Genomic DNA, 26,091 nt, shown 5'->3' on the forward strand with positions numbered 1-26,091 from the left:
CTCACAAAACACTCAAGTCCCAAAACTCACAAAATAACTCTTCAATCCCGGACTTGGTACAGAACTCGTGCAGCCTTCATGTTTATATAGCAGTGTGCGTATCTGGGCTGCAACAACTTGCGCTGGATGAGATCTATCATTCTCCTGAAAAATCTGCCCTTAAAGATCTAAAAGATCAAGTTTGATCTTTTAGTTTTTATCTTTAATCTTTAATCCCTGAACGAACTATTCAAGTTTGTAATTCGAACTTTAATTATCTTTTAATTCGTTCCAAGAGATAGATCGTCTAATCTGTTGCTAACTGCACAATAATCTGTTAAAGAGATAACAGATTTATGTGTCCAGTATTTTCGGGCCGGATGTCAGGACATCGTGTCCGACATCGTGGATCCTGCACAATCTGTTAAAGATATAACAGATTTATGTGTCCAGTATTTTCGGGCAGGATGTCCTGGACATTGTATCCGACATCGTGGATCCTGCAGCTTCAATTCTTCATTTGACATTTTATCTTGCCTTGTGCATTGTGCAGCCCGATCTGATTCCTTGACATAACGTAGGACATCATGTGCAGCAACTCTAGCTTTCCTTCATTGTCTAAGTGCTTATGTTTTAACAAAATCTTAGCCAATCTTTTAAACACTCAGTAGAGCTAAGCACTAACAGAGAGAGAAAAAGGAATCGCACGAAGACAATACAAGTGGTGGCTTCAATCCTTTCTCTATCTCTCTGATGTTTGGGAACTCTATCAGAGCAGTCAGAGGAAAAACTGAAGGAATCTCAGGGAATCGCTAGAGATGTTGCTATCGATGTCGGAAGACATGTGATCCCGCTTAGAGGTAAGAGATGAGTTATTCACAATTGGGGGTTAGTGAGAATATGTGTAGGGATTCTTAGAGAATTAAATTGAGGTTTTATTTTGGGATGTTTATTAAATTGCAATTTTTCCTTTATGATAATAAATAAAATATTGATGTTCTGATGAGAATTTCTTGATAAATTGTACTCTTGATATTTGTATATTTTGACCTATGATTTTGATATAATTGTGTAATATTATTTGAGGGGTTTTAGTCCCCAGGTTGTGATAGTCTTTTGTATAAATTGTTATATTGAGGATATGAAATGATGATTCAAATTGTGAGTAAGTGGTGAATTGAACATGTGATGAATGATGGAATACATGTATATTGAGATGTGTATTGTGTTGTGAGTTATAAATTGTGCAATCACACAACTGTAAGACACTTTAAGGGCGAAGAGTTTTGTGCGACGAGTATTGTGATGTGATCCATTATGGGAACCAGACGAGTTTGATCACAAGCGCGATGAGTTAAAATGATTTTGAAAATAATTGAATAGTTGTGTGTATTGCATAGTTCATAGGTGAAGTAAATATGATTCATGAGGTGTCATAACATACTATTTTGAGATTATACCATTGTAATTGAGATCAAGTGTATGTGATAAACTGAGTATGCATGTGATTAAGATGCTGTGTGCATTGAGTTGTAAACTGTGGATTGTACAATCACACGATTATATGACCCTTTAAGGGCGACGAGTTAATGCTAAGTCTCTTTAAGGGCGACGAGTTAATGCTAAAACCCTTTAAGGGTGACGAGTTAATGGTAAGACCCTTAAAGAGCGACGAGTTAAAAATATTTGAGAACAATTGAGGAGTTGTGTGTTTTGTACAGTTCATAGATAAAGTTTGTGTGCTAAAATGTTTTCTGGGTTGGACCTGAATCAAGAGGGAGAGGCCCTGACGGACTCTTCAGAGTGTAGGCCTTGGGGGTCACTTGGTTTGAGTGCTCCTTTAAGCCTGTGGTGATCCCACATGGTTGGAGCATTCTCGTAAAACACTGTGACCCTGACTGATCTCCCTATGATATTACCTAGTGAGAGTGACTTGACTTGCTAGTGTGTGGTTTGTCTTGTCATGTACTCCTAGGCGCTCGATGATGTTTTTCACTGACATGGTACCACATTGCATATAGGATTGAGTCTTAGTGTATCTGCTGCATAACGCTTGTGTATTGTTCTATATTGATAGATTTGATGATATTGTGTTTTGACTATTGAGTATGCGAATGTATTGAAAATGAATGAGAGCTGTGGTAAAATAACATGAGTTATGCTCAAGTAAATTGTATTTTGTAATATAATATTTATACTTATATGTTGCCTTATTTTTCTCTATTAGTTAGGAATGTGATAATTCATTCCCTGTGTGTTGTCTGTGTTTGGATCCTGTGATGATCTTGAACTTTGTGTTCAGGGGAGCAGATGACTAGGTGAATTGCTTTAAGGAACCTTGTGCTGAAGGACGTCGGGACACAATGCTATGATAGGATGTGACATTAGGGTATAAGTTGCTATATTAATTGTATGAGGTCTTGGACAACCTTATTTTGAGTCGAAATGATTTATTAATTATTTGAACAAGTTTTATTATGGTGTTAGAAAAGTGAATGTGAGCCTTTTACCCTTTTGAAAGGCTTGTATTTATATGTATTTTAAAAAAAACTTATTTAAATTTGATCTCTTATTTCTTTTATTTATTTATAATCAATCAGGGGCATGTTATTAAGGTTTTGTCCGAAAATCCAAACTACAAAAGGATCTAAGTCAATATTTGAAATGACACATGGTCATGTTTCAACATCCCATACACTAGTTTATCCTTTGCTACCCCCTACCAGTCAAAGCATATTTGTTTTCTAAAAACAACAAAAAACAACAAAAACAAAATAGAAACTCCAAGAACCATCGCTAAACCAGCGGGAAGAGCAATGCAAATGCATGAAGTTGGAAAAAAATGAAAAGAAAAGAAGCCCGCCAAAGACGAGTGAAGAAAAGAGAGACAAAAGATCTCCAAATTCTACAAGAAAGGCACAAAAGTGCAATGAAAGATTAATGTACAAGACAAAAAGAGTAAAGCCCAACCCCAAAGGTACAAGCAACACTCTTGAGGTTCTTACTCAATGTAACCCACAAACACTCTTTGAGCATGTCTAATCCTTTCTTTGATAGCCCTCTTACCCCTGATCATGTTACAAGCCCAATAAAGCCCATGTGGATCAAGGAATAACTAATTTTGCTTTTAACATGGGATTCTAGAATGAAACCCGCACACGCTTGTGATTGTTGAAAAAAATATAAAAAGAAAGAAAACCCCCTGAGGTTCGCACTTGCACATTTGAGAAGGAAACTCATTTGACCAAGAGCTCATGGAAGATGCCCAAACATCTAATGTTAGTCTCTCATGCAAACTCTTTGGGATTTCTTTTGAATCTAAGGGTAACTTCGTTATATAAATTCTTTCATGATCAAGCCATGTCGTCAAATTTCAGTGGGATCAACAAACCCTTGGCATCACTCTATAATCTTAAATCAAGAAAGTTTCACTTGGCCATATACCAAATGTAACAATCCATTGCCATCCTTCAATGGTGCATGTGATTTGTCCCAAAGCCTTGTGTTTTCTTGCTGTGTAGAATAATTTAAGTTTTTAAAAAAAGGAAAAGGGAAAACCCTAGGGTCAATATTTCAATTGATTGATTAAATGTCAAATGGCTCCACTTCCGTCACCCAAAATTGTCAAGTGACTAAATCAAATAGAACATACACTCTAAGGGAGTTCCCGAAGAAATTTGCAAAAGATAGGATGAGGTTGCATGAGTTATCACATCTTTCAAAAAAGAGAATGTCAATCTGTGTTTTCCACAAAAATAGAAAAAAAATAAAATCAAAATCACAAAAAAATAGGAAAGAATGTCATGAACATTGTACAATTTTCCATTGCATTGCATTGTTGCATACAAAGCCTGCACTTACTCCATTCCAAGATAAAGGTTGAATGCATCTGCATCCCAAAAATCATGTTCATATTAAGCACATAGATTTCTCTTTTTTCCCCAAATTTAATGTCCTATCTTTTGAGGATGAGAGGCCTTCTAGAAGAGTCAACCTCTTGCTTTCTCATAAGGTTGAGCCCCTTGGTACTAGTACCTATTGGCTTGTTTCACAGGACTCAAAGTCCTCGCTTTTATCATTCATAGGACTCAAAGTCCTCGCCTTTATCTTTCAGAGGACTCAAAGTCCTCATCTTTTATCTTTTAGGGGACTAAAATTCCTCGCAGTTATCTTTTCAAAGACTATCATAGTCTTTTGTCTTACGAAGACAATCAAGGTCATTCACTCCTTTACTTTTCAAAGACTATCATAGCCTTTTGTCTTGCGGATACAATCAAGGTTATCCACTCCTTTACTTTTTAAATAATATCATAGTCTTTTGTCTTACGGAGACAATCAAGGTCATCCGCTCCTTTACTTATCAAAGACTATCTGTCTTTTGTCTTGTGGAGACAATCAAGGTCATTCGCTCTTTTACTTTTCAAAGACTATCATAGTCTTTTGTCTTGCAGAGATAGTCAAGGTCATCTACTCATTTATATTTCAAAGATGACAATATCTTCAGTCATTTATGCTTTCAAAAGGAGATAATGCCTTCATTTACATTTCAAAGGACGACAATGTCTTCAGTCATTTATGCTTTCAAAGGGCGACAATGCCTTCATTTACATTTCGAAGACAACAATGTCTTCAGCCATTTATGCTTTCAAAAGGCGACAATGCCTTCATTTACATTTCAAAAGATGACAATGTCTTCAGTCATTTATGCTTTCAAAAGTGACAATGCCTTCATTTACATTTCAAAAGATGAAATGTCTTCAGTCATTTATGCTTTCAAAAGGCGACAGTGCCTTCATTTACATTTCGAAGATGACAACATCTTCCGTCATTTATGCTTTCAAAAGGCGACAATGCCTTCATTTACATTTCAAAAGACGACAATGTCTTCAGTCATTTACGCTTTCAAAAGGCGATAATGCCTTCATTTACGTTTTAAAGACGATAATGTCTTCAGACATTTACATTTCAAAGACGACAATGTCTTCATCTCAAAGACTTCAATATCTTTTGTCCTTGTTTGTGCTTCATAGGACTCGATGTCCTTTGTTTCTATGTTTAAAAAAAAGAAAAGAAAAAAAATAAGAACTTCAATGTCCTCATGTTTTCTCGGTTTCACTTCCTTGGTTTTCGCCAGTTGCCTAATCAAATAGCAAGATTGCTCGAACAAAATTAGTGTCCTTATCTTTACTTCCCTTTTATTTCCAATAAGAGATAAGTAAAGAGGGGCAACTGTCATACCCTAATTTCATCCGAAGACCTTCATTTGCTAACATTTTGATTCTTGCTAGCCGAATTGAGCTGCTTGACACTAGTTTCCGTGCAGTACGAAAGGTTTTTTTGATGTTTTGGAAAAGAACACGAAAATAACCAAAATGGTAGGGCAAAAGGGTCATTTGGGGGGTTTTTTCAGGCCCCTGGCTCGCCCAAGCTAGCCTCTGCTCGCTTGGGCCACCAGAAAACTTAGGAGTGAAGAAACCAGCTCGCTTGGGCGAGTAAGGAAACTTCTGGAGGAAGCAACCAACTCGCCTGGGCGAGCTGCTGTTCAACCTCCATCCCCTCATTTCCTATAAATAGGCATGAGGGGGTTGGGGTAAGGGGTCCAGCTTCATATATTGAGAGCATTTTTGTAAAATTAGTGAGAAGAAGGAGAAAGAAGAAAAAAAATGAGGCCGAGGCGCTTCTGTGATTGATTCCTACATCGTTCTTCACCGTTCTTCGTTCATTCTTCATCCATTCTTCATTCTTCATCCGGTTAGCGTTTGCCTTTAAGGATTTGGACATGATTTATGAACCCTTAGAGGACCTTTTTATTGTTTTATGCATCTTCATCTCCTTCTCCTATCATCGATGATCTTTTTTCTTTTGTAAAGTAAGTTTTAACTGATCGTTAGTGCCGATTTGTCTTTAAAAAAGGATTGAATATTAATAAGAAAAACCAAAATAAAACCAACTCATAAAATTCTTCATTTCATCAAAAAATCAAGAGATCGTTTCAAGGTCCAATGCCTTAACGATTCTCTCCACTTTTCCAAATTTAAAACATCGTTTCAAGGTCCAAAACCTTAAACGAGTGATGTTTGTAATTAAAATCAACCTTTCAAAAATATAAAAAAAAATATTTAACACACAAACTTTCAAATTTAAAGAACTACGTAAGTCTGAGTTCCTCATCGCACCTATGGATATGTAGAAGCAAGGGTAACACCCTTGTCGATCCCAAAAAAAAAAAAATACAAAAAGGGAAAACACATAAAAAGTATAAAAGGGAAAATACATAATTTTGAAGTCATGTTTTGCACACTTGATTAAAGGTTGTCGTTCCTTGTGATGGGCGCGTGGGGTGCTAATACCTTCCCCATGCATAACAACTCCCGAACCCTCACTTTCAAAATTTGCAGACCTTCATCTTTTTTATTTTTCTGACGTTTTCCTCGAATAAACATTGGTGGTGACTCCACTCATTTTATCCCTTGGAGACAAACGCTTTGGCCCATCTATTTTGGCCTTTTCACACCCCCGCCGAAGGGTAGGTTGCGACACTACCAATGATACCAAACTCCTCCTTATTAAAGACCCAGAACTCCTCTGATACATTATGCAGTGCTTTAAACACTCATGCTCTCTCTTTATTCCAAGCCAGGTTTACTACTCGAGTATAAACCTCATGAGTAAACCATGCAGCTTGGAATCTAAATGGTCTCTTCCCATAAGTTCTTACCTAGTTACAACACCTTAACAAAATGGGATTATGATTTGAGTGTCTATGAACTAGATGTTTCATCTTCGCTTAAGGAAAAGCTAACCTCCATTGAATGTTACTTACTCCCTATCAAGCCTTTTTGTGACTAATATTCCTCTTGTACACCACTTCTTCCAAGTGAATTTAGTTCTAAAGAATTCTAAATCCACTAGATCATAGACACCCAAACACTCCTTAAACATTGTAGCTCTCAACTGCAAAAATACCTCACCTCCTTGCTCCGATGGAATTAAAATGTCATTGAAATCTCCAACTAGAGTCCAAGGATTGTTAAATCTACCTTTTAATTCCTCCAAATACCTTCATATTAACTTCCTAATCGAAAAATTCGGGCTTGCATACACCCCATAACAGAACCAAGTTTACCTCCCCTTCACCAACTTTAGCGTTACATACTATGGCATAGACTCTTCTGGAGTGATTAAGCAGTTCATTCCTTTTAAACAAAGCCCCCAAATACCATCTGAATGCCACTGCACTTCCTTTAGGTCAATCACTTCATACCCTATTCTGCCCCAAAAATTCCTAGAATTAGCTATCACTTTGTAAATGTCATAAAGAAAAACCACTTATGGTTGATATTTCTGGTTAAGCTCTCTCTCATGTCAATGGCTCTTTCTACTAGCAAACCCCCTAAAATTCCAAGATAGCACTGAAAAATGTTTTAAACCAATCATCGTAGACAACTATAAAAAAAGAAATCAAACTGGGCTCGAGCTTAACCAAGATGATTGGTCATTAACCCAGCCTCACCATCCACCACTATGTCCATAGCTTGAGTTGTGTTATCCATTCCCTTATTTCCACCCTTGATGCAAACTTCCTTGCCCTATTGGTCAAGAGGATCCAAATCATCATTCCACACTAATCTGTTTGGCCCTACTATTTGCATTGGCATAACCAATTGTGATGCAATCCTCCTACGGAGGATTAGGCCTGACATGCAGAAGAAGGCCCTAAGATTCTCATGAACCTTAGGGTGGATTTTGGGCCCTTGGGCTAAGTATGAGCCGACATATTTTTGTACATATTAGATTAGGGTTTCATTATTTTTTTGGCATTCTATTTAGGGCTCCATAGTGTAGGAATGGTACCTCACAAGTTTAGGGTACCCAAGTAATGTAAGATTTTTTTGCCCTTGTATTTTAGGGCACCTAGACTAGTTTTTGTATTAGGGGTAGTTTTATAATTTCACATGCATTAAGTGCACTATTTGAATTGGGAGAAACCAATTCCAATTAAATTTTGGACCAACCTAAGGGGGAGGTGAGCATTTGCTTGCTACACCCCATTGCCATATCATTTAATTGATCTTGGATTAGTGGGTTGAACCATAGTTGAAATTCACTAATCATAATTAGTGAAATTTTGCTTCCAAATTTGGTTCCACAGATTCAAATTCAAGTGAAATTTGAATAGAAATTCAAATTTCCCTCCAATTTTGCGTGACGCTTAGGCCATAAATAAACGCCTTGTGTGTGCATTTTGCAACTTTGATAATTTGAGAAATTAAACTTCAAAGTTCAGACCTCATTTCCCCCTTTTTCCCTCTTGCTCCACTCATCTTCTCCTACCTTCAAGCTCTTATCCATGGCTTCCTATGGTGGTGAGTTTGTTCTTGACTCATCTCTTTGATGTGGTGTCTCCAATCACCTTTCTTCAATTTCCATTTTGCTGTCATTGAATTTCAAGAAGCAAAGGACTCCATTGATGAAGAAGATCTAAGGCCTACAAGCTCTACACAGAGCTACATTAATTTGATGCCAAAAAAAGCCCTTTAGTGTGTTGGGTAGTTTTCATATGAGCTAACTCCCCTTGATTTTAGTTTCATCACTATTAAACCCCACATAAACTATCTTTGTTGACCCATCCTTAAACATTATGGTACTTTTTTTCAACGTGGCGGCTCTCTTATGGTCACTGCCATACTATTTGTAGTCTTTTTCAACTCTGGGTAGGCCTTCTTTTGCATCTTCCCTTATTTCATTGGCCCCATAACTATAGGAACCACCTCTTGATTGTACACCGTGTTTGACCAATATTTTACCTCACTCAAGACCACATTATTACTCAATACATTAAATATGTTAGGCCTTGCAATTTCTTTACCCTTATATTTTCCTTAAAATCTGGATTTTTCATTCTCCCCTTATTCTATTTCCTGATTTTCAAGACTAATATTCAATACTCATACAAATTTGTACTATAATCTCCTTTGTTTTCACCCCCTGTAGTCTCTCTTTTCATAATATTCTCTCTATTCAATTAGGTTTGACTTTTGACTACCCTACAAAGGCATACTACCGTCGCCATATGTCCTCATATTCTCCGGTACCATTGGCTGTGCTTCTTGCCATCTTTTCTCCTTCGCCTTTAACAAAGGACATGTTCCCAGAATATGTCTATGCTGAAAAAAGAGATGATGGAAATAAATAAACCAAGAGGGTGGATGATTTGGTTTTCAAAACAAAACATACTTTTAAAACCAGAGTTACAAAAAAAAATTCTTTTGTATGGATTGTATCACAAAACTTTATGAATCACACTCAATCAATACTTAATCAATCCACCCTTATACAAGATCCTTCATTAACATCCTTTCTTTCACAAAGATAAAACTTGAACCTTTTTTTATGAAAAACTGATTAGTACCTAAATGAGAGAAAAAGATCAGATAAAGAGAAGAAATACACAATCTTTTTATACTGGTTTACTTTCTATTACTAGAGAAGCTAATCCAGTTATCTAATCCAAAAGCAAAATTAGATTTCCACTATGCATAAAAAATCCTTACAAGAAATCACAACCAATATGCAATTCCCACCCCAGAAAAAGAGACTTAGGCACCCAACACTAGGATACTTTGTGAATAAGAGCTTAAGAGAACCATACTCTTAGCCCAAACTAGAAAACCCTATTCTAGCATGCCCTAAGCGATTCATTTACAAACAAAAAAGATGTGTGAAACCATACACAAAAACCAAGAGTAAAGGTAGATACAAAATGATCAATCTTTTCCACAAAACCATGCTTGTCTGAGGAGGTGTTCATCTTGAACTCAAGAAAGTGACACAACTCACTTCTAAGAAAAAGTCTTCACAATCAAACAATTTTGAAGTTATGAGTTACTGTACAAATCACTTTTCTTCTCTTCTCTTTTTACAAATAATAGCTCGAGATCTTTAGCTCATTTAAAGGCTTGTTTATTATTTTCGAGATATTGAGTATTCTCTTGATGTTAATTGAAGGGAACATAAGCTAGTTATTTATAGAGAAAATAGTTATACCCCCTGTAATCGATTAATTTTACAAAGTAATCAATTAATTCATTGAAGTAATTGATTATATTATCTCTTTAATAGATTAAAGTGTTCTTCCCAACATCTGGAAATAACTCAAGAACAATGTAATCGATTAGATACTCAAAGTAATCGATTAAAGTGTTCTTGTTCACTTCTGAACTACTAAACAAAAGAGAAGTAATCGATTAAACCACTTGGTAATAGATTAAAGTAGAGACTCTTGAATAGATCATTCATTGTCTCAAACAACAGAGTAATCACTTATGAGACTATTGTAATCAATTAAAATGATACGAGACTTAACTCCAAGCTTCAAACAACTTGTTATAATCGATTATGACAATCCTGTAATCAATTAAAATGGAGAGTTTTGCCTCTTGAAAAAACCTTTCCAACTTAGAAACTTTTTCTTTACACTTACTATGATGATGAAGGATGCATCACATATATGATATGTACTAAGATGCAACACACAAGATAATAACCAAAACAAATGCCACTTAAGGGAGTTAGGCATGTAAAAGACAAAACATCTTCAAGCTTTTCCCCAAGCTTAAAGCTTTAGTCTCCATGTTATTCATGTTGCTCCCTCTATCTCTAACACATACAGCCCACACCTTTTGCATATGAGATGCAAACCCTCATACTCCACATGAAAGTAGTGACCTCAAAACCACATCATACCAACCGTAGGTTGATTAAGATCTATTTACACACAAACCCTAGCAAACTTGCCACTTGATGCATCCATTGTTCTAATATCCACTTTGATGGGACTCCCTACGATTGATGCCAATGCAAGAAGTAAACTTTCATCAAAATACTCCATTCCCAAGGATGGAAATCCTATCCAAACTAATGTTCTTTTAATCTTTGTTTTGGATGCAATGAAATCATGCATCCATGGTCTTATAGCCAGGTAGTGATCAAACACCATCCACAAATCTCCATTAACCATATTCTCTTTATCTTAAGGGAGGCCAAAATTAACCATATAAAACCCAAACCCAACATCCATTATATCAAATATGTCGGAGAACTTTCACATAACCTTTAGTTGATCTTGGATGACAAAAAAAGCTCACAAATTTCCCAAAAAGTTTTACGATTACACATCTTTCCAAGGTTTCCACAATTATTGAAGAATAGAATCTTCTACATAACATTTAGGTCGCAACTTGTCTCCTTCTTCAAACTCGTGCAAAAGAATCTGTTTCCAATCAAATTTGTTCTCTCAATATGTGGCATCACTATTTGATTCCCCATCACCTTATCTTAGAATGAAACTTTTGTCACACCAATCTCCCCCTCCCCATCCAATGGTTTGGGTGGAGGTTGGTTGTTCTACATACTCCAAGCACCTTGGGGTTCCATTTTCTTGGATTAGAGATCATGTAACATAAATGAAACAATTGAAATTGGTTTATAACTGGTTCAATATACAAACTAATAAGTGTTTGTAAAAAGAATTGAAGGCAATAAAATTGGTTCAAAAGACATATTTTTTATTACCATGTCCTTGATACAAAATATCCATTGACTTTGTTGATGACTAATCTCTCTCACCAAACCTGGTTGGCCACCTTTGGTGGGATCTCCTCTCTCAACCACTTATTTTCATTAACAAGTCTCGAATTCAATATCTTGCTTAAAGGAACCAAGTCCAATACCACTATATTGAATTCCCCTTCAGTGTAGTCATGTGTTTAAATCTTATATTTGAAAAAAAAAAACCCATTGAAAAACTAACTCTACTGGGCTGTAAATAGGGGTGAGAATAGGCTAGGCTTTGCATAAATAGGCCTAGCCTATTATAAAAATTAAAACATAGTCTAACTTATTATCTCATCGAAGACTTTTTTTTAGGTCTAGTATGACCTATTAGCTTATTTAAAGGCCTTTGTGTCTCAAATGTTATTTTATTTATGATATAAGATTACTAACTTATTAAGATATTAAATATAAAAGAATAATCAATCACAAGAAAAAGTATATAACATATATATATATATATATATATATATATATATATATATATATATATATATATATAATTTTTTTTATTATATTTAAATGAATAAACAAGTCGGCCTATTAGGCTTAATAGACTTTTTTATAAGCTTAAGCCTAGCCTATTCAACTAAATAAGCTTTTAAAAAAGTCTAAGCTTAACCTTTTTATTAAACAAACCAGGCTTTAAACATACCGGGTCATAGGCTCCCGTCGACAGACTGGTCTATTCCTATCTCTAGTCATGAATGTTCCTTCTTCAGATGAAATTATTAAAAATATAAATCAGTAAAATACAAAATATTTCATTAAAAATATAAAAATATTCAATATATTTTTAATAATTAAAAACAAAACATAAAAAATTGTATGAAACTACATTCATATGCACTTACTATCTTTTGGTGTATCCAAAATACAAGGGAAGAAGTGAGAGAAGAAGAAAAAGTGTCAAAGTGAGAGAATGTTGATTGTTTGGTAGAGTAGAAATGTAGTAGTATTAAAAAGAAAGGTTAGGCTCACATGAATTTTGTTGAAAGATCCAATGATGATTTATGCATAAATATGTGAGACATGCAACATAATTGATTATGTTGCAATATAACATAGCCAAGATGGTAAAACTCACCTCCTTAATCAATTATGGTGCCTTTATACTTGATTAAGTAGACTCCCCTTGTTTCCTTAAATAATAATAATAATAATAATAATAATAATAATAATAATAATAAAACTGATGGTCATTCTTTATCCGTAGGAACTGAAGATATGTACAAGGGAATTTACAATATTCGGTCCTTATAGTTACAAAAACTTTTCTTTTAATCCCCACATTTAAAAATATCTCATTTTTGTCTATATTCAAAAGCTTTTTAATCCCTTTTAGTCATTGTCATATGGATTAAAATGGTTAAAATGTAACATGTTTTCCATAATTTAATTAAATTATAAGAGAATTTAAATTAAATTTAAGTGCTTGAATGAATGAATGAATTAATATGTTTGGAGTTTTGATTATACATGTATGTGATTGGTGAGTTTTAGTGAATTTGAGCCGAAGAGGATGGACCTTTGGGCTATGAGGGAAAGGCGTGGGTGAGTTCAATAAAGTCTAATATGTGTGAAAGGGAAATTTCAAGAGTCATAAACCCTCCTTTAAACCCTTCACATTCAGAAACTTCTCTTAAAAACCTCTTATTTTACTTACTTCTACTTCTCCAAGTAATCAACCCTTGATCGTTTAGCTTTTAGTGCACTTGTTCAAAGGAGACTCTTTTCCTTTCTTGTGGAACTCCATAGTTGCCCTTGGTGTCATAACCTTTTCCTTTTCCTCCCTTGTTCTCCATTTTCATTTCTTTCTCATGAAGCAACCATGAGGATGAGAATCCTTATTTGTGTTTCAAAATTTTGTTTTGAGGGTGTTTTGGGTTTGGTTTGTTGTCTCCACAGCGTTAGCAGCTAGTTTGGTTTGTTGTCTCCACAGCGTTAGCAACTAGTTTGGTGGAGAAAAGCTTTTTCCTTGTACCCAAAGTTCCTCCCTTTGTTCTTTCCTCTTCAAAAGCTAATTCCTTTGAGTTTGAGTAGGTAAGGGAAACTTAACCTTTGTCTTAGAAGTTGACGTGGTTTTGATTTGAAATTGTTTTCTTTGGTGTTGGGTTATTTGAAAATTGTGGTTATGGAGTCAATATGGTTTTGGAGGAATTTGAAAACATTGAAAGGTGTACTTTTGCAGAATCTAATTGCTTAAGAGAGTGGTAATCCTCACAAAAGTGAATGGTGTGATAGGGAGGATTGACCTTTGAAGTGATGTCATTTAAGCAAGAAAGGCTAGTCACTTAAGCAAGTAGAATTTCTAGCTTAAGTTAGGTTCATGGAAAGATTATGAAGCATATATATAATGTATTCTCACTCAAGCGAGAATGATTGTCACTTAAGCGCATTTGTTGCTTAAGAGAGATTGGCAGGCAACGACAAGTGATCCCTAGAAGGATCTCACATAAGTGAGTATTCTTTTGGCTTAAGTGAGGTGTATAAGGTGACCACGATGTATTAAAAAAATAGGAAGAATTTAATTTTAAATGCATAAATAATAAAAACAAAACAAAATTAAAGCAAATAAATAGAAACATATTCAATTAAAAGCAACCCAAGGATCCAAGCTTCCAGAAAATGAATAATGAATCTATAATCATGCAATTCAATGTGAGTTCATGAGATAATCACCTCATATACTTTCATAAAAATCAGAAATACAATCACATTCCTCAATGTAAATGAATTTAAACATAATTCATCTTGAAACTAGCATTCAGTTGACCACTATGAAAGGATTAATAAATCATACCACTAATGCCAATTCAATTTTCTAAATCTCATCAAAATCATGCATTAACTCGTGAAATTGAAAACAAAAAAAAGGGGAAAAACACATATCATAAATTCTAAAACTAAGCTTAGAAGAACTCAAATTTACCATAAACTTGAAATCCTTGGATTGAGAATGAATTTAGCCCTCCATGATCATCCTCATTGAGAACTTAAATAAAAAAAGAAAAAAATCAGAAGAGAGAACAAAGGGAGAAAAAGACCTAATCACAAACTAATAAAATGAAGTGTAATGTAAAAGTGTGTAAGTTCTCTACAAGATCCCTAAATAATTTTATTACAAAGAGAACTATTGAAAAATCACGGGCTCTCTCTATGAACAGAAATCCACTCACTTAAGTCCCTAAAAACAAATTAAAAACACTATTGACCCCTAATTACATATGAAGCCCAAAAAATGATAAAACTAAAAGTCTAAGTGCAGGACCACGACTCTGTAGCTCAATTTTGACCCCTAAAACCTCTGAATTAGCCTTGGCCTGTGAGTCACAAAATTATTGAGCTTTCTCTTAGATTTTAAGCAAGACAAGAATCACCTCAATCGGAGCTCTTTCTAACAAGTTATGACCTGTATAATAAGACAGTCTTAACATGAGAAAAATTAAAAAAATTTAATAAAACTCAACACTTGGGGCCATTGTTTATAAAAAAAACACTTGGGCCCATTGAGGTTCAATAAACTCAATCAAGAGGTAAAAAATAACCATACAAGCATGTAAAAAATGTGCAAAGTGAACCACTAATAAATGCTAATTAATGTTCCATCAATGTATTTGGATTAATCACACAAAAGGTAAAAATCTTCTTAGAGTAAAGTATCTGCATAACATAACATAAATCAATGCATTTGAACTTCATGACTTGAAAAAAGAGTGGTTATTCATGATTAGTGAAAAGGATTTTATGCTATTGGTGTTGATGGTTTTAAAATCTTTTGAAGTTAAGTTGTTATATTTATGTATTGTTTTGTATATTATGTTTTTTTATAATTAGTTTTTCCTTACGTTTTTTTTGAATTGTTATGATCATGCAACTTGATAAGGAGCAGTCAATGGTATAACTGCTGAGAAACATGTCATTTATGATTGAGGACTTAAGGTGGAATTGTTGGTGGACTTAGGATTGAGATCCAACCCTTGGTCCTTTTGATGTCTTAGTGGATGACCAACTTAGGAAATAGATGTAATCTTTTGATCTTATTTTATTCGCTTGGGCCTTGGGATATTTGAGTTGTAGTGCTCTAGGGTACAAAACCTTTTATGCTTTTGATGTCTTGATGATGACCGATATCCATGGTGGATTTGATGTTTATGTGAAATGTTTAGAATTATAAGAGTTCATGAATATTTTCATTAATTATAGAATTTTAAAAGGACTTAAAATAAACCTATTCATCGGATTGTTTTAGTATTTATGTAATGACATTTGAGGTTATTACAAAAGGATATGTATAAAAAATAAAAAGAAATTAAAAATGATATGTGCAAGGAGTAGGAACAAAAGAGAATGTTTAAAAATAAAAATAATTTTTTTTATTATAAAAACAAAATGAGTAATTAAACTTTAAAATAATAATATTTATTTCTTTTTCATAAAATCAAATAATCTCAAAATATTAACTTTCTCTCTATTTCTCTTCTATTTAACTTTGATCAAACAATCTCTATTTTCATTGTATTTTCCAATTATTTCTTTTCTTACCTATCTATCCTCTCGTAACTTTATACATATTAAATACAAAAAACCACATCATATTCTCACTTCTTATATATTATGCTATGACACGCAAGTGTCTTTAATTTTTGCATAAAATTAATATTAATTACTTTCTAAATAATTATTTAAGTAAAGGATACTTTTAGAGATTTTCACTTTCCATTGTTCCATTAATTAATATTTAAAATTCTTCCATCAATATAGAATATAACATGATATTTATAAATATGTATTAAATTTTCCATTAGTTAAAATTACTTTTAAGATTATTATTATCAATAAAATTATTATTTATTAATTAAATTAATTTTATGCTTTTATATAATTTATAATTTATTTTTCTTACACTTTTATGGATATTAATATTAAATACCAGAGTACATTATTAGATAAATATATAAAAAGACAAGAAATATAATCCAGAATAAAAAGCACTCGAGTTCCAGTGGTGGTAGCCTGGTAGGAGAATTTAGTGGCCTATAAATCTATAATCATGTAACTATTCAAACATAATTGCTTGAAAAAAAAACACACACATAACAGATAATTAGTAACCAGTAAATTTATTAAGAGATGTAGCTTAATGGTTGAGTAACAAGTGTGAGATATTATAACCCTCTTAGTATTCGGGTTCTTCTTACTCACCTACGGAACACAGGAAAAGCCTCCAAAACCAACCCACCGTTGGCGCGATGGCTTTCCCCTCCAAAGGCGATGACGAGCAGGTTTCTATATTCTCTATCACCGCGGAACAATTTTTTGCATGATCGAATTTTAGTTCGGAGAACTCAAAAGTACTTTTACTCCCAAATTAATGGATTTCGTCATTCTTCGTTCTGTGTATTGAAATTCAGAAAAAGTGATTTTCCTAACTTTAATCCAAACACGGTCTCTGCTCTTCTTTAGCATGTTTTGTAAAATTCCATTTTTATTGAAGATCAGCATAGATTGGCAAAGTTAAGTTATTGGAGAAAAACACCAAAACACCTTTGTAACTGTATCTTTGAGTTTGTGTTATTATTATTTGGAAAAGTACTTTCCCAACTTTTATCCAAACACCGTCTCTGCTCTTCTTCAGCATGTTTTGTGAATTTCATTTGTATTGAAGATCAACATAGATTGCCGAAGTAAAATTATTGGAAAGAAAGCACGAAAAACACCTACGGAACTGTATCTTAAGTTTTGAGCTTATTATTGTTATTGTAGTTTGATACATTAGTAAAATGATATTTTTCTTTTCCATTTATCTTACCGATTGTTGGTTTGGTTCGACAGGTTCTGGTGCAGCGTAAATCGAATGCGAGAGTTTTGACACTAAACAGGACTAAACAGTTGAATGCCCTCTCTTTTTATATGGTACTTTAATCTGTTCAGTGTGTCACTTTATTTCATGAATTAGTTATACTTTGGAGTAACATATTATTGAGAAGAGTCAAAAGAAAGGCTATAACTTGCTTTCACTGATCAGGAACATTCAACATAAACACCTGATTCTGTGTGTTGAGAATTGAGATTTTTTATTTTTATATTTTTTATTAAATCTTGTACTCTTTTAGCCTTTTTTGATTGTTTATTAGCTGCTGACATATACATTAGGTTTACTCAACATCAAAATCAATTATACTTCTGAGTTCTGAGGATATACATCAAAATCAAATAATGATGCAACCATTATTTAATAGTATAACCATAGTGTCATAAGGAGAAAAGGGTAAAATAATAGATGTCCCTTGGTTCAAGGATACTGAAAACTCTGAGGAAGTGTTTGGTTTGTGGAAATGTTTTCTATTTTCATTTTTTGTTCTTAGTAATATTTACAAAAGTGCACCACCTTGTTTCATTTTGTTTTTTGTTTTCTGTTTTCAAAGATTTGCAATTTTTTTCGTTTCCTATACAAATCTTTTGTAATTACCAGGGAGAACAAAAAGTAGAAATATTTTCATAAACCAAATGCACCCTAACTTCTTCCTTAATATCTCTCTGAACTCCATAAATAATTTTCTTCTTCTATTTGTGAAGTTCCATTCCCAATTCTATTTCCTATTTTCTTACTTACGTCTCCAATCTTTTCCTGCCTTCTTGTTAATCGTTATAGGTTTCTCGGCTACTTGAAATTTTTTCTGAAGATGAGAAAGATTCTGATATTAAATTGGTTGTCGTGAAGGTAATCTCCGTTTGCTGAGCACATTTGATAGACTTTTGTTTTTATTTTTATACTCTACTGAAGAGGAACAAATTAAATTGCTATTGGAATTGAAATGAAAGTGAATAAACTACTAAATTATCCCTTCAAAAATTTTGGCCAGATAAATTAGTCTCTTAAAAAGAAATTAACCTGTTCTTTGGTCCTCAAATATTTATTTGAGCCTAAAATGTGACACTTGAAAGACTAATATGTAATGCTGCAGAGATTAATTTAAAGTGACTCTAAAAATGTTCCCACCAAATTTTAAAGGGACTACTTTGTTTTCTTCATTTTAAAAATTGTCTCATGTCAATATGAAATTTGGCTCATAATTATATGTATTTATATGGAAGGCAATTTAGAATTAGTGTCTTTGTAAACATTTATATTGTAAAAGTTAGTCAGGCACACAATCTAAATAAAGATGAAAAGGTAATTATGAGAAAAATGAAATAAATATTGAGTGTACTACTCCACCTTCATTACAGTTGCACAGCTTCATTACCATGTAATCTAGAGTTTGATCCTTTAAGATTTAGCACTGGAGGGGGTACACTTGTGCATTTTCCATAGTTCAAGGGGCATATTAGATATAAAAACATTTGTATGGTTTATTACAAGAGTGATTGGGAGCACTGGGAGACAAACGGTGACAATCAAAGGTGAACATTACCAGTTATTATATGATGATGAAGCTTCAACCGAGATGGAGAGCCCATCTACCATAATGCATGCAAAACTTATCTAATATGTGAATTCCTTGATTCTCTGTTTTCCATCTACAGAGCTCTGTAATTAAGGTGCAACTTGTTTTTCTGGTTTTCTGTTTTGTGAAGCATTGCATTTTAATTGTTTCTATTATATTTTGTGGTTTTTATTAATGTTTTGCTGTTTTGTTGTTTTGTTGAAGTTGAAACGTTTGCCAACTGCTAGGTTAGGGTCACACCCAAGTCCATTAGGCAACAGTCCCTACTTCCTAATACTAAAAAAATATAAAGGATACTGTTGGAATTAGGTTTGAAATTAGGTGAAAACATGGGACATGTTCAAAATAGGTGGGACGGTAATTCTTGGTTTGCTTTATGTGGAGTTGTGATGCTGAATATTATGGATGTATTACTAATTATGTTTGGCAGTTTAAGGTACTGGGACACGTTAAATATTCCTATGTCAGTCAAGTTTGACAACCTTACGCTAAACCTAGAAATTCAAATCTACTCCCCCCACGTCTTCCTTAATGTCTTGAGTTTGATAACCTTGTAGACAACCTTATTTAAACTGTTCATTTCATTCCGTCCATGGCAATCACTAGACATTGTCTACTGTACAAGCCCAAGATAAAAAGTGTATTCCCCATGACAAGCTCGAGGAAATGATATGTAGCAACCATATGGATGTGTTGCTTAGGGGAGTTTGAACTGGTTGGCACTTGTGTAAGTTGCATTGCTCTCTTGATGTTTGGAACAGCTTTAGAGATTTAATTATCCAGAAGTGGATGATTCAAAGTGAAGTGGGCAATTCTATATTCTGTTTTGGCTGGCATACATCTAGTAGGGGTTTTCTGTTTTCTTGGTATTTTTCTGAGCTAGGAACAAAATTTGGGGACTATAACGTGGAGGTAGGAGTTTATATCTAAGGTTTAACTCCCATTTGAAGCAAAATATTACTTCAGATTTTCACCAATAAATTGGTATTCATAAACAATCAGCTTCCCCCCCTCATTGTGATAGAAGATATTTTCATTAATAAAAGGAGTACTTAGGAGAAGGATAAGGTAGCCTCTGTAAACTATTATTAAAAATAACTGAAGCATTCATAAAGAAAAACTCTTCCATTTTTCCAATTATCCCAGTTTTAGTTCTGGTTACATTGGATGAACCTTTCTTTTTTTAAATGTTAGAGATGACACCAGTAGCCTTTTATTTTGCTTATTCATTGGTTAGTGGCAAACTTCTACTGTTCAAATAATTCTTGTAATGTGCAAATGCATGTATTTCTTACTTTGAACAATTAGAGAGAGAATTCATGGATGGAACAAATCTATAATTTGATATTGAACATAATCTTTCTTATCTTCAAAGAGAGTATTTCTGACTTTTTGCATGTCTTGTGGCTACCTATATCAGGGAAATGGAAGGGCTTTTTGTGCTGGTGGTGATGTTGCAGCTGTTGCTCGTGATGGAAGTAAAGGTATGTTTTCTTTTTGTTACTTAATGGATCACATGGTTTAAAAATGATATTCATTGCGTTGCTGTGAATGCTGTATTTTGCCCTAGGCTTTAGAATATCATTCATATTACATTCTTTTATTGATTTTATCTTATCTTATTTTTATTAATTTTATTTGGCCACTTAATGAGCTGTTGTTATAGTCCCATGCAAATTTTGTATTTTTTGTAGATTACTCAGTTATTAGGAATTAGGATTTTTGTAGCTACCACACACAGGCAAGTATTAAATGTTGTAATAGTTTTTATTTTCTATGAAAATAGGTGACTGGAGGTTTGGTGCAAATTTTTTTCAAAGTGAATTTAAATTGAATTACTTGATGGCAACATATAGTAAGCCCCAGGTAACTCTTTCTTATTTACATTTTTTTTCTATTTTATTTTTGCATTTATGTATCTGACATACATACATACATTTTTCTTACCTTTGTTTGCAAATATTTGAAGGTTTCAATTCTTAATGGAATTGTCATGGGAGGTGGTGCTGGTGTTTCTGTACATGGAAGATTTCGTGTTGTTACTGAGAATACGGTACATTTTTGCATAGGGCATTCTTATGTGAATGTAGTTTAGAGGAAGAAAGATAATTTTATTTCAAAATAATTCAGATTTACCAAGATTGAGATTTTATTTATGGGCAGAGTTGGTCATAATTTTTTATCCAATCTGATTACAATTCTAATTCAAAAATAGATAAGTCAGGAAAAATGAATCAGAAAAGATAGGGATAATAACAGTAAAAAACTATATTATCTATCCCAGGGTTCTAGAATTACTTTATTCTAAAATATGGTAACAACCTTGATAGTAACTAATGTAATAATGTCTAGATTCATAGTATAGTCTAACAAAATCATGTATTTATAGTAACTGTAAAACTGTATCATTTATTAATAACTTTTATCCTATATATGACCTCCATTTGTGTAGTTCAGATACATGGTTTGCCACATGGTATCCAGAGCCTCAAGAGATTCAAAAGTGGTGCCTGTCCACTGGACTCACTGTCTTCTGTCTTTTGGTCAAAATTCTTCTTTATTTTTTTAAGCTTTCACCATTCTGGCTGGTGAACCCATTGGATGACACATGTCTCCACTCTCCATCAGATACACCAATAAAACACATGGTTCATCATATGCCTCTCTGTTTATTCTCACCTTGTTTGAAAGGAACTATGAATACTGAATTCTATACTTGGTTTTTAGTGCCACTTAGGTTTGATTGGGATTTTGAATCATATTTTTCAAGATATATCAGATGAGCAAAGTGTGTTATGATAACTATTGTCAGTATATTTACGTACTATTTTGCATATTAAAATGATGTAAGTAATGGTATTCTGAATCTGCATACTTTGGAAAATATCTGACATTTGAATAATATGATTTTTTTGTTTGCTTTTTGCTACCCTTCTGTCATTGTCGAACTGTTATCAGTTGGTTTCATGTGTCTCTTTTTCAATTTAAATTGAGTTTTCCAAGTTGGTTTGTACAGTTTGCTGGAATAAATCAACAGTTTACTAAGTCTACCCAACCAAGTTTTCTTAATATCTATAGAGCAAAAGAGATTTGCACCATGTGACCTATTTCCATAACTCCCAAACTATATCTGGCATTTCTCTGTAACTCGTAGATGTCAAATATTTGATAATTGCAAAGTACCATTTGACACTTCTGTGGATGCATTGTTCTTGTTAGTTTTAGACTTGTCTTTTTCGTAAGAATTTGTTTTCTATCCAAAACAAAAAATGGTGATAGCAAAGGAAGGTTAGTTTGAAGTGGCCTTTACACGTATGCCTTTCCTTTTACATCTATCTAGCATCCAAATCTTCATTGACCTAAATTTTCTGTTAGTACTTCATGACCTACATGTTCTAGTGTTTTCAGGTCTTTGCAATGCCAGAAACAGCTTTGGGTTTATTTCCTGATATAGGTTCCTCATACTTCTTGTCTAGACTGCCCGGATTTCTTGGTATGCATGTGATATCTTAAATCTCTATAAATTAAATTAATCCTTATTGGTTTCCTCTGTTTTAAGGTTACTTAATTTCTCTATCTTTTAATTGTTCTCATCATTTGTGGTGTCTCATGCATACTTTTGATGTGTTACTGTTTTTGTCAGTCTATCAACAAATTTCAAATTTCAATGCAACACATGCATTCAGAGACAGAAAGAGTGGGGTGGGGGAGGGCAGAGATTGGATTCTTGATTTTTTCATAGTTGTTTATTTTCTCTTGCATAGTTGGATTGTAATATTGATTATACTGTTTTGTTTGACCTCTTCTTATTATAATTTCAACAAATTTTCAGCATTAAAAACCATACTGTATCCCCCTTTTCTCATTTCTACTGGAAAACAAATTGCAGGAGAATATGCTGGTCTTACAGGTGCTAGGTTGGATGGTGCAGAAATGCTTGCTTGTGGTCTTGCAACACATTTTGTTCCTTCATCAGTATGTACCTACTACTATAATTATGGATTCTTTTTGACGATTAGTGTCTTCAGGAATTACATGCCTAAACTTGATCATAGAAATGTGTACTAAAAAATCATTAAAATGTGCTTCAATTTTGAAATACAATGGCCAACAAATTGTAATCAGTCAGGCCTGGGGATTGAATGTACATCATAAAATGTTTACAGATAAATATTAGGAAGTTAGAGATGCTTTTCAGATGTATCTTGAAGTTGGTGTCACACTTTATTACCCAATGATTCAGGCAAGGGTGCACCTGCTGAGTAAGGTGACAGTTGAGGTGTTGACCTTATTTTCATTAGCTGTTATTTTTTTAGTTTCTAACAGCTATTTAACCAATAAGAGAGTAATTGAGAATCTTGTTTCTTTCAATTTGGGTAATTTTGAATGCTTTTGAGGTTAGCTGTCAGTTTTTAAAGCCATTACCATAATCTTAAATCTTATCCAAGCTAGCTACTTGGATATTTATTTATTTATTTATTTTTCTTTTAAAAAAAGATGACCTTAACCTTATCTTAATTTAAACTTCTTGTTTGAATCAGTTGAAGTTGATGATATTCCTTTGGAAAATTATTATGATTTTGTAATCCTTAATAATTCTTTCTTAATGTATTATGTGATGTTTCAATTCTGCCTTTAATAATCATTCAATGCGCAGAAATTGTCTTTATTGGAAGAAGCATTATGCAAGGTGGAAACTAGTGATCCAAATGCGGTGTCTGCAATCATCAATAAGTATTCAGAGCAACCTTTCCTAAAAGAGGATAGTGTTTATCACAGGTTGGTATGTAATATAAATAAATCCGACATTATTATATACACAAACATACCACAACCACCAAAGCCTTTGATATATAAATAGATAGTTTAGCATACCCACAACAACTGTAGCACTAACAACCAAATCCATTTCCCACTAAGTGCAGTTGGCCAGACAAACCAAATCTTCCGATAAGGCATTTAATTCTAGATCCTTTTTCTTGGTTTGACCTCATGGCTTATGAAGCAGACAGTTCAGAAATACGCACAAACTACTGAAACAAAACCCAATGACAAAGAAATATGACACCCTAAGAAGGATGCACATGCACAGCAATGATGACAGCGCGGAATAGAGAGTGAGCAGTGAATACCTCTAAGTCCCAGATTTTGGAGGCCCCAAGCCTAATCAATACCCAAATTCTTTTTCTGCCTTCTCTTTTCAGCATCTCCCCTTATAGTCATTGCTTTTCCTGTTGCAACCTCTCCAGTCATAACAGAATTCTCTTGCACTTTGCTGCCACGTGTCCCCTCTCTAGTGTCAACCTCAGCTGCCTCTATCAGCTATGCCCTGGTCAAGCTGTGCCAGTTAGTACAGCTGGTAGCAGTGTATTTGTGCAGCTAGATTTGTTGGTGTTATGACAGTTACAACTGTCACTGGGTATCATAATGTAACTGAGTGAGTGGTAACAAGCCTCCTCTTTCTCATATATGGCAGCATCCATTTGTATTGGTCGACTAATTTAGGTTTCTGTTTCAAAACATTTGAGAAACACAGATTCTTTCTCTCTTTCACTATAGATTTTTTTTTTTCCTTCTCAATAATTGAAACACAACTTAATAGCATAATTTTGTACATTTCTCATTTATCTCCGCTTCTTGTGGCTCTCTGCAGGATGGATGTGATCAATAAGTGCTTCTCTAAAAAGGCTGTTGAGGAAATATTATCTTCTCTCGTAAGTTGTATTGAGTTACACTATTGAAAATGTCTGATTAATATTCTTCTGCATGATCAAGGATGAACTTTTGCCATTTAGCAACCTGAATTTTAGCCTGCTGTTTTAGGAGGTGGAAGCTACGAGAAAGGCTGATCCTTGGATTTCTGCAACTATTCAATCCTTAAAGAAAGCATCTCCAACAAGCCTTAAAATCTTTCTTAGATCGGTATGTGTCCAGAATGTATTAAAAGTTCTGTTTTATGTACATTCTAAAATTCACTTCTCTTCTGTGTTCAACTGTTGAAGTATCATTTTTATCATCATCATCATTTTACTATCATTATTGTGATTATAACTGTTTTTTTTTTTAAATTTATTTTGGCCTTTTCAGATTAGACAAGGAAGGCTCCAAGGTGTTGGACAATGCCTTGTTTCTGATTATAGAGTTGTTTGTCATATTCTAAAAGGACACTACAGCAAGGATTTCTTCGAGGTTATCTGATGATTCCTATACATAGTTATGCTTTTAATTATTTTTCTTTCATGCCCTATGGTTAATGTTACCCTTTACTGCAGGGTTGTAGGGCTATACTGATAGATAAAGACAGAAACCCAAAGGTGGGTAGCCACTTTGATTTTGTTTAATCTTTTCCCATTTAATCATGAACATTTCTACTCGTAAATTAGTTTTTATTGAAATTTAATTTTTGTTCTCATGGTCTTGGTGTCTTTTTCAGTGGGAACCTTCCAAATTGGAGCTTCTTAGTGATAGCGATGTTAATCGTTACTTCTCTAAACTTGATGATAAAGGATGGAAAGATTTGGAGCTTCCTAAAAGGTTTAATAATCTGCCTACATATGCTATTTCAAAGCTGTAAAGCATCATCATTCTCATATTTTCAAGCCCAAAGTATGGAAGACACGTATTGCTCCATTCAATTGATTCTTGGATGTTTCAATGTATGGCAGTTTATGAATTGCTACCGTTACAATTGATAAGATTTTAAAACTAGTGAAGTCTACCGTTGAGAATCAGAGTATGATACTCTAATAAATGTAGTTTCCAGGTATATAATCTCTAATTTAGAGGAAATTGAATATTCTCTATTTATGTGCAATTAATTCAATAAGCCCATAAACCCTCAACCGTTGTGTATTGAGAATTTGGAATATAATGAACCTCTGCACTTTGGAAGCTTAGATGAATCGATAAGGAATTGATGGACAATCACTAGATGCGATGCAAATTAAGGATTTGGACTCATACCTCAAGTTTCATGACTTAAAAGACAATTAGGAATCCTAAAACTTAATAATTAAAATTAAGTTTAACATTGAACAATGAAAGAAAG

The 26,091-nt window shown here is 33.7% G+C and overlaps 1 protein-coding gene across 2 annotated transcripts; it reads left to right on the top strand.

Moving 5' to 3' along the window:
* Window positions 1-16,608: 16,608 nt before the first annotated feature.
* Window positions 16,609-25,809, top strand: LOC100170729 (peroxisomal 3-hydroxyisobutyryl-coenzyme A hydrolase). 2 transcript variants are annotated; one of them, NM_001251464.1, is made up of 15 exons: window positions 16,845-16,877; window positions 17,428-17,508; window positions 18,248-18,316; window positions 19,123-19,137; window positions 20,464-20,527; window positions 20,830-20,909; window positions 21,013-21,096; window positions 22,452-22,536; window positions 22,933-23,018; window positions 23,701-23,822; window positions 24,697-24,757; window positions 24,867-24,965; window positions 25,131-25,232; window positions 25,316-25,357; window positions 25,477-25,617. In NM_001251464.1, exons 1-15 carry the CDS (start codon window positions 16,845-16,847, stop codon window positions 25,615-25,617), a joined length of 1,164 nt encoding a protein of 387 aa, NP_001238393.1. The 2 variants fall into 2 exon arrangements, with proteins under 2 accessions (XP_006598670.1, NP_001238393.1); XM_006598607.4 differs by lacking the exon at window positions 19,123-19,137 and having other exon boundaries at window positions 16,609-16,877; window positions 25,477-25,809.
* The last annotated feature ends 282 nt before the right edge of the window (window positions 25,810-26,091 follow it).

Source organism: Glycine max, chromosome 16 (assembly GCF_000004515.6).
Source record: "Glycine max cultivar Williams 82 chromosome 16, Glycine_max_v4.0, whole genome shotgun sequence".
NCBI lineage: Eukaryota > Viridiplantae > Streptophyta > Magnoliopsida > Fabales > Fabaceae > Glycine > Glycine max.

Coding starts and splice junctions, on each gene's coding strand:
- LOC100170729 (NM_001251464.1), top strand. CDS start 16,845: ATGGCTTTCCCCTCCAAAGGCGATGACGAGCAG. Junction 24,758..24,866: donor AGGAAATATTATCTTCTCTC/GTAAGTTGTATT, acceptor CTGCTGTTTTAG/GAGGTGGAAGCTACGAGAAA. Junction 24,966..25,130: donor TTAAAATCTTTCTTAGATCG/GTATGTGTCCAG, acceptor TGGCCTTTTCAG/ATTAGACAAGGAAGGCTCCA.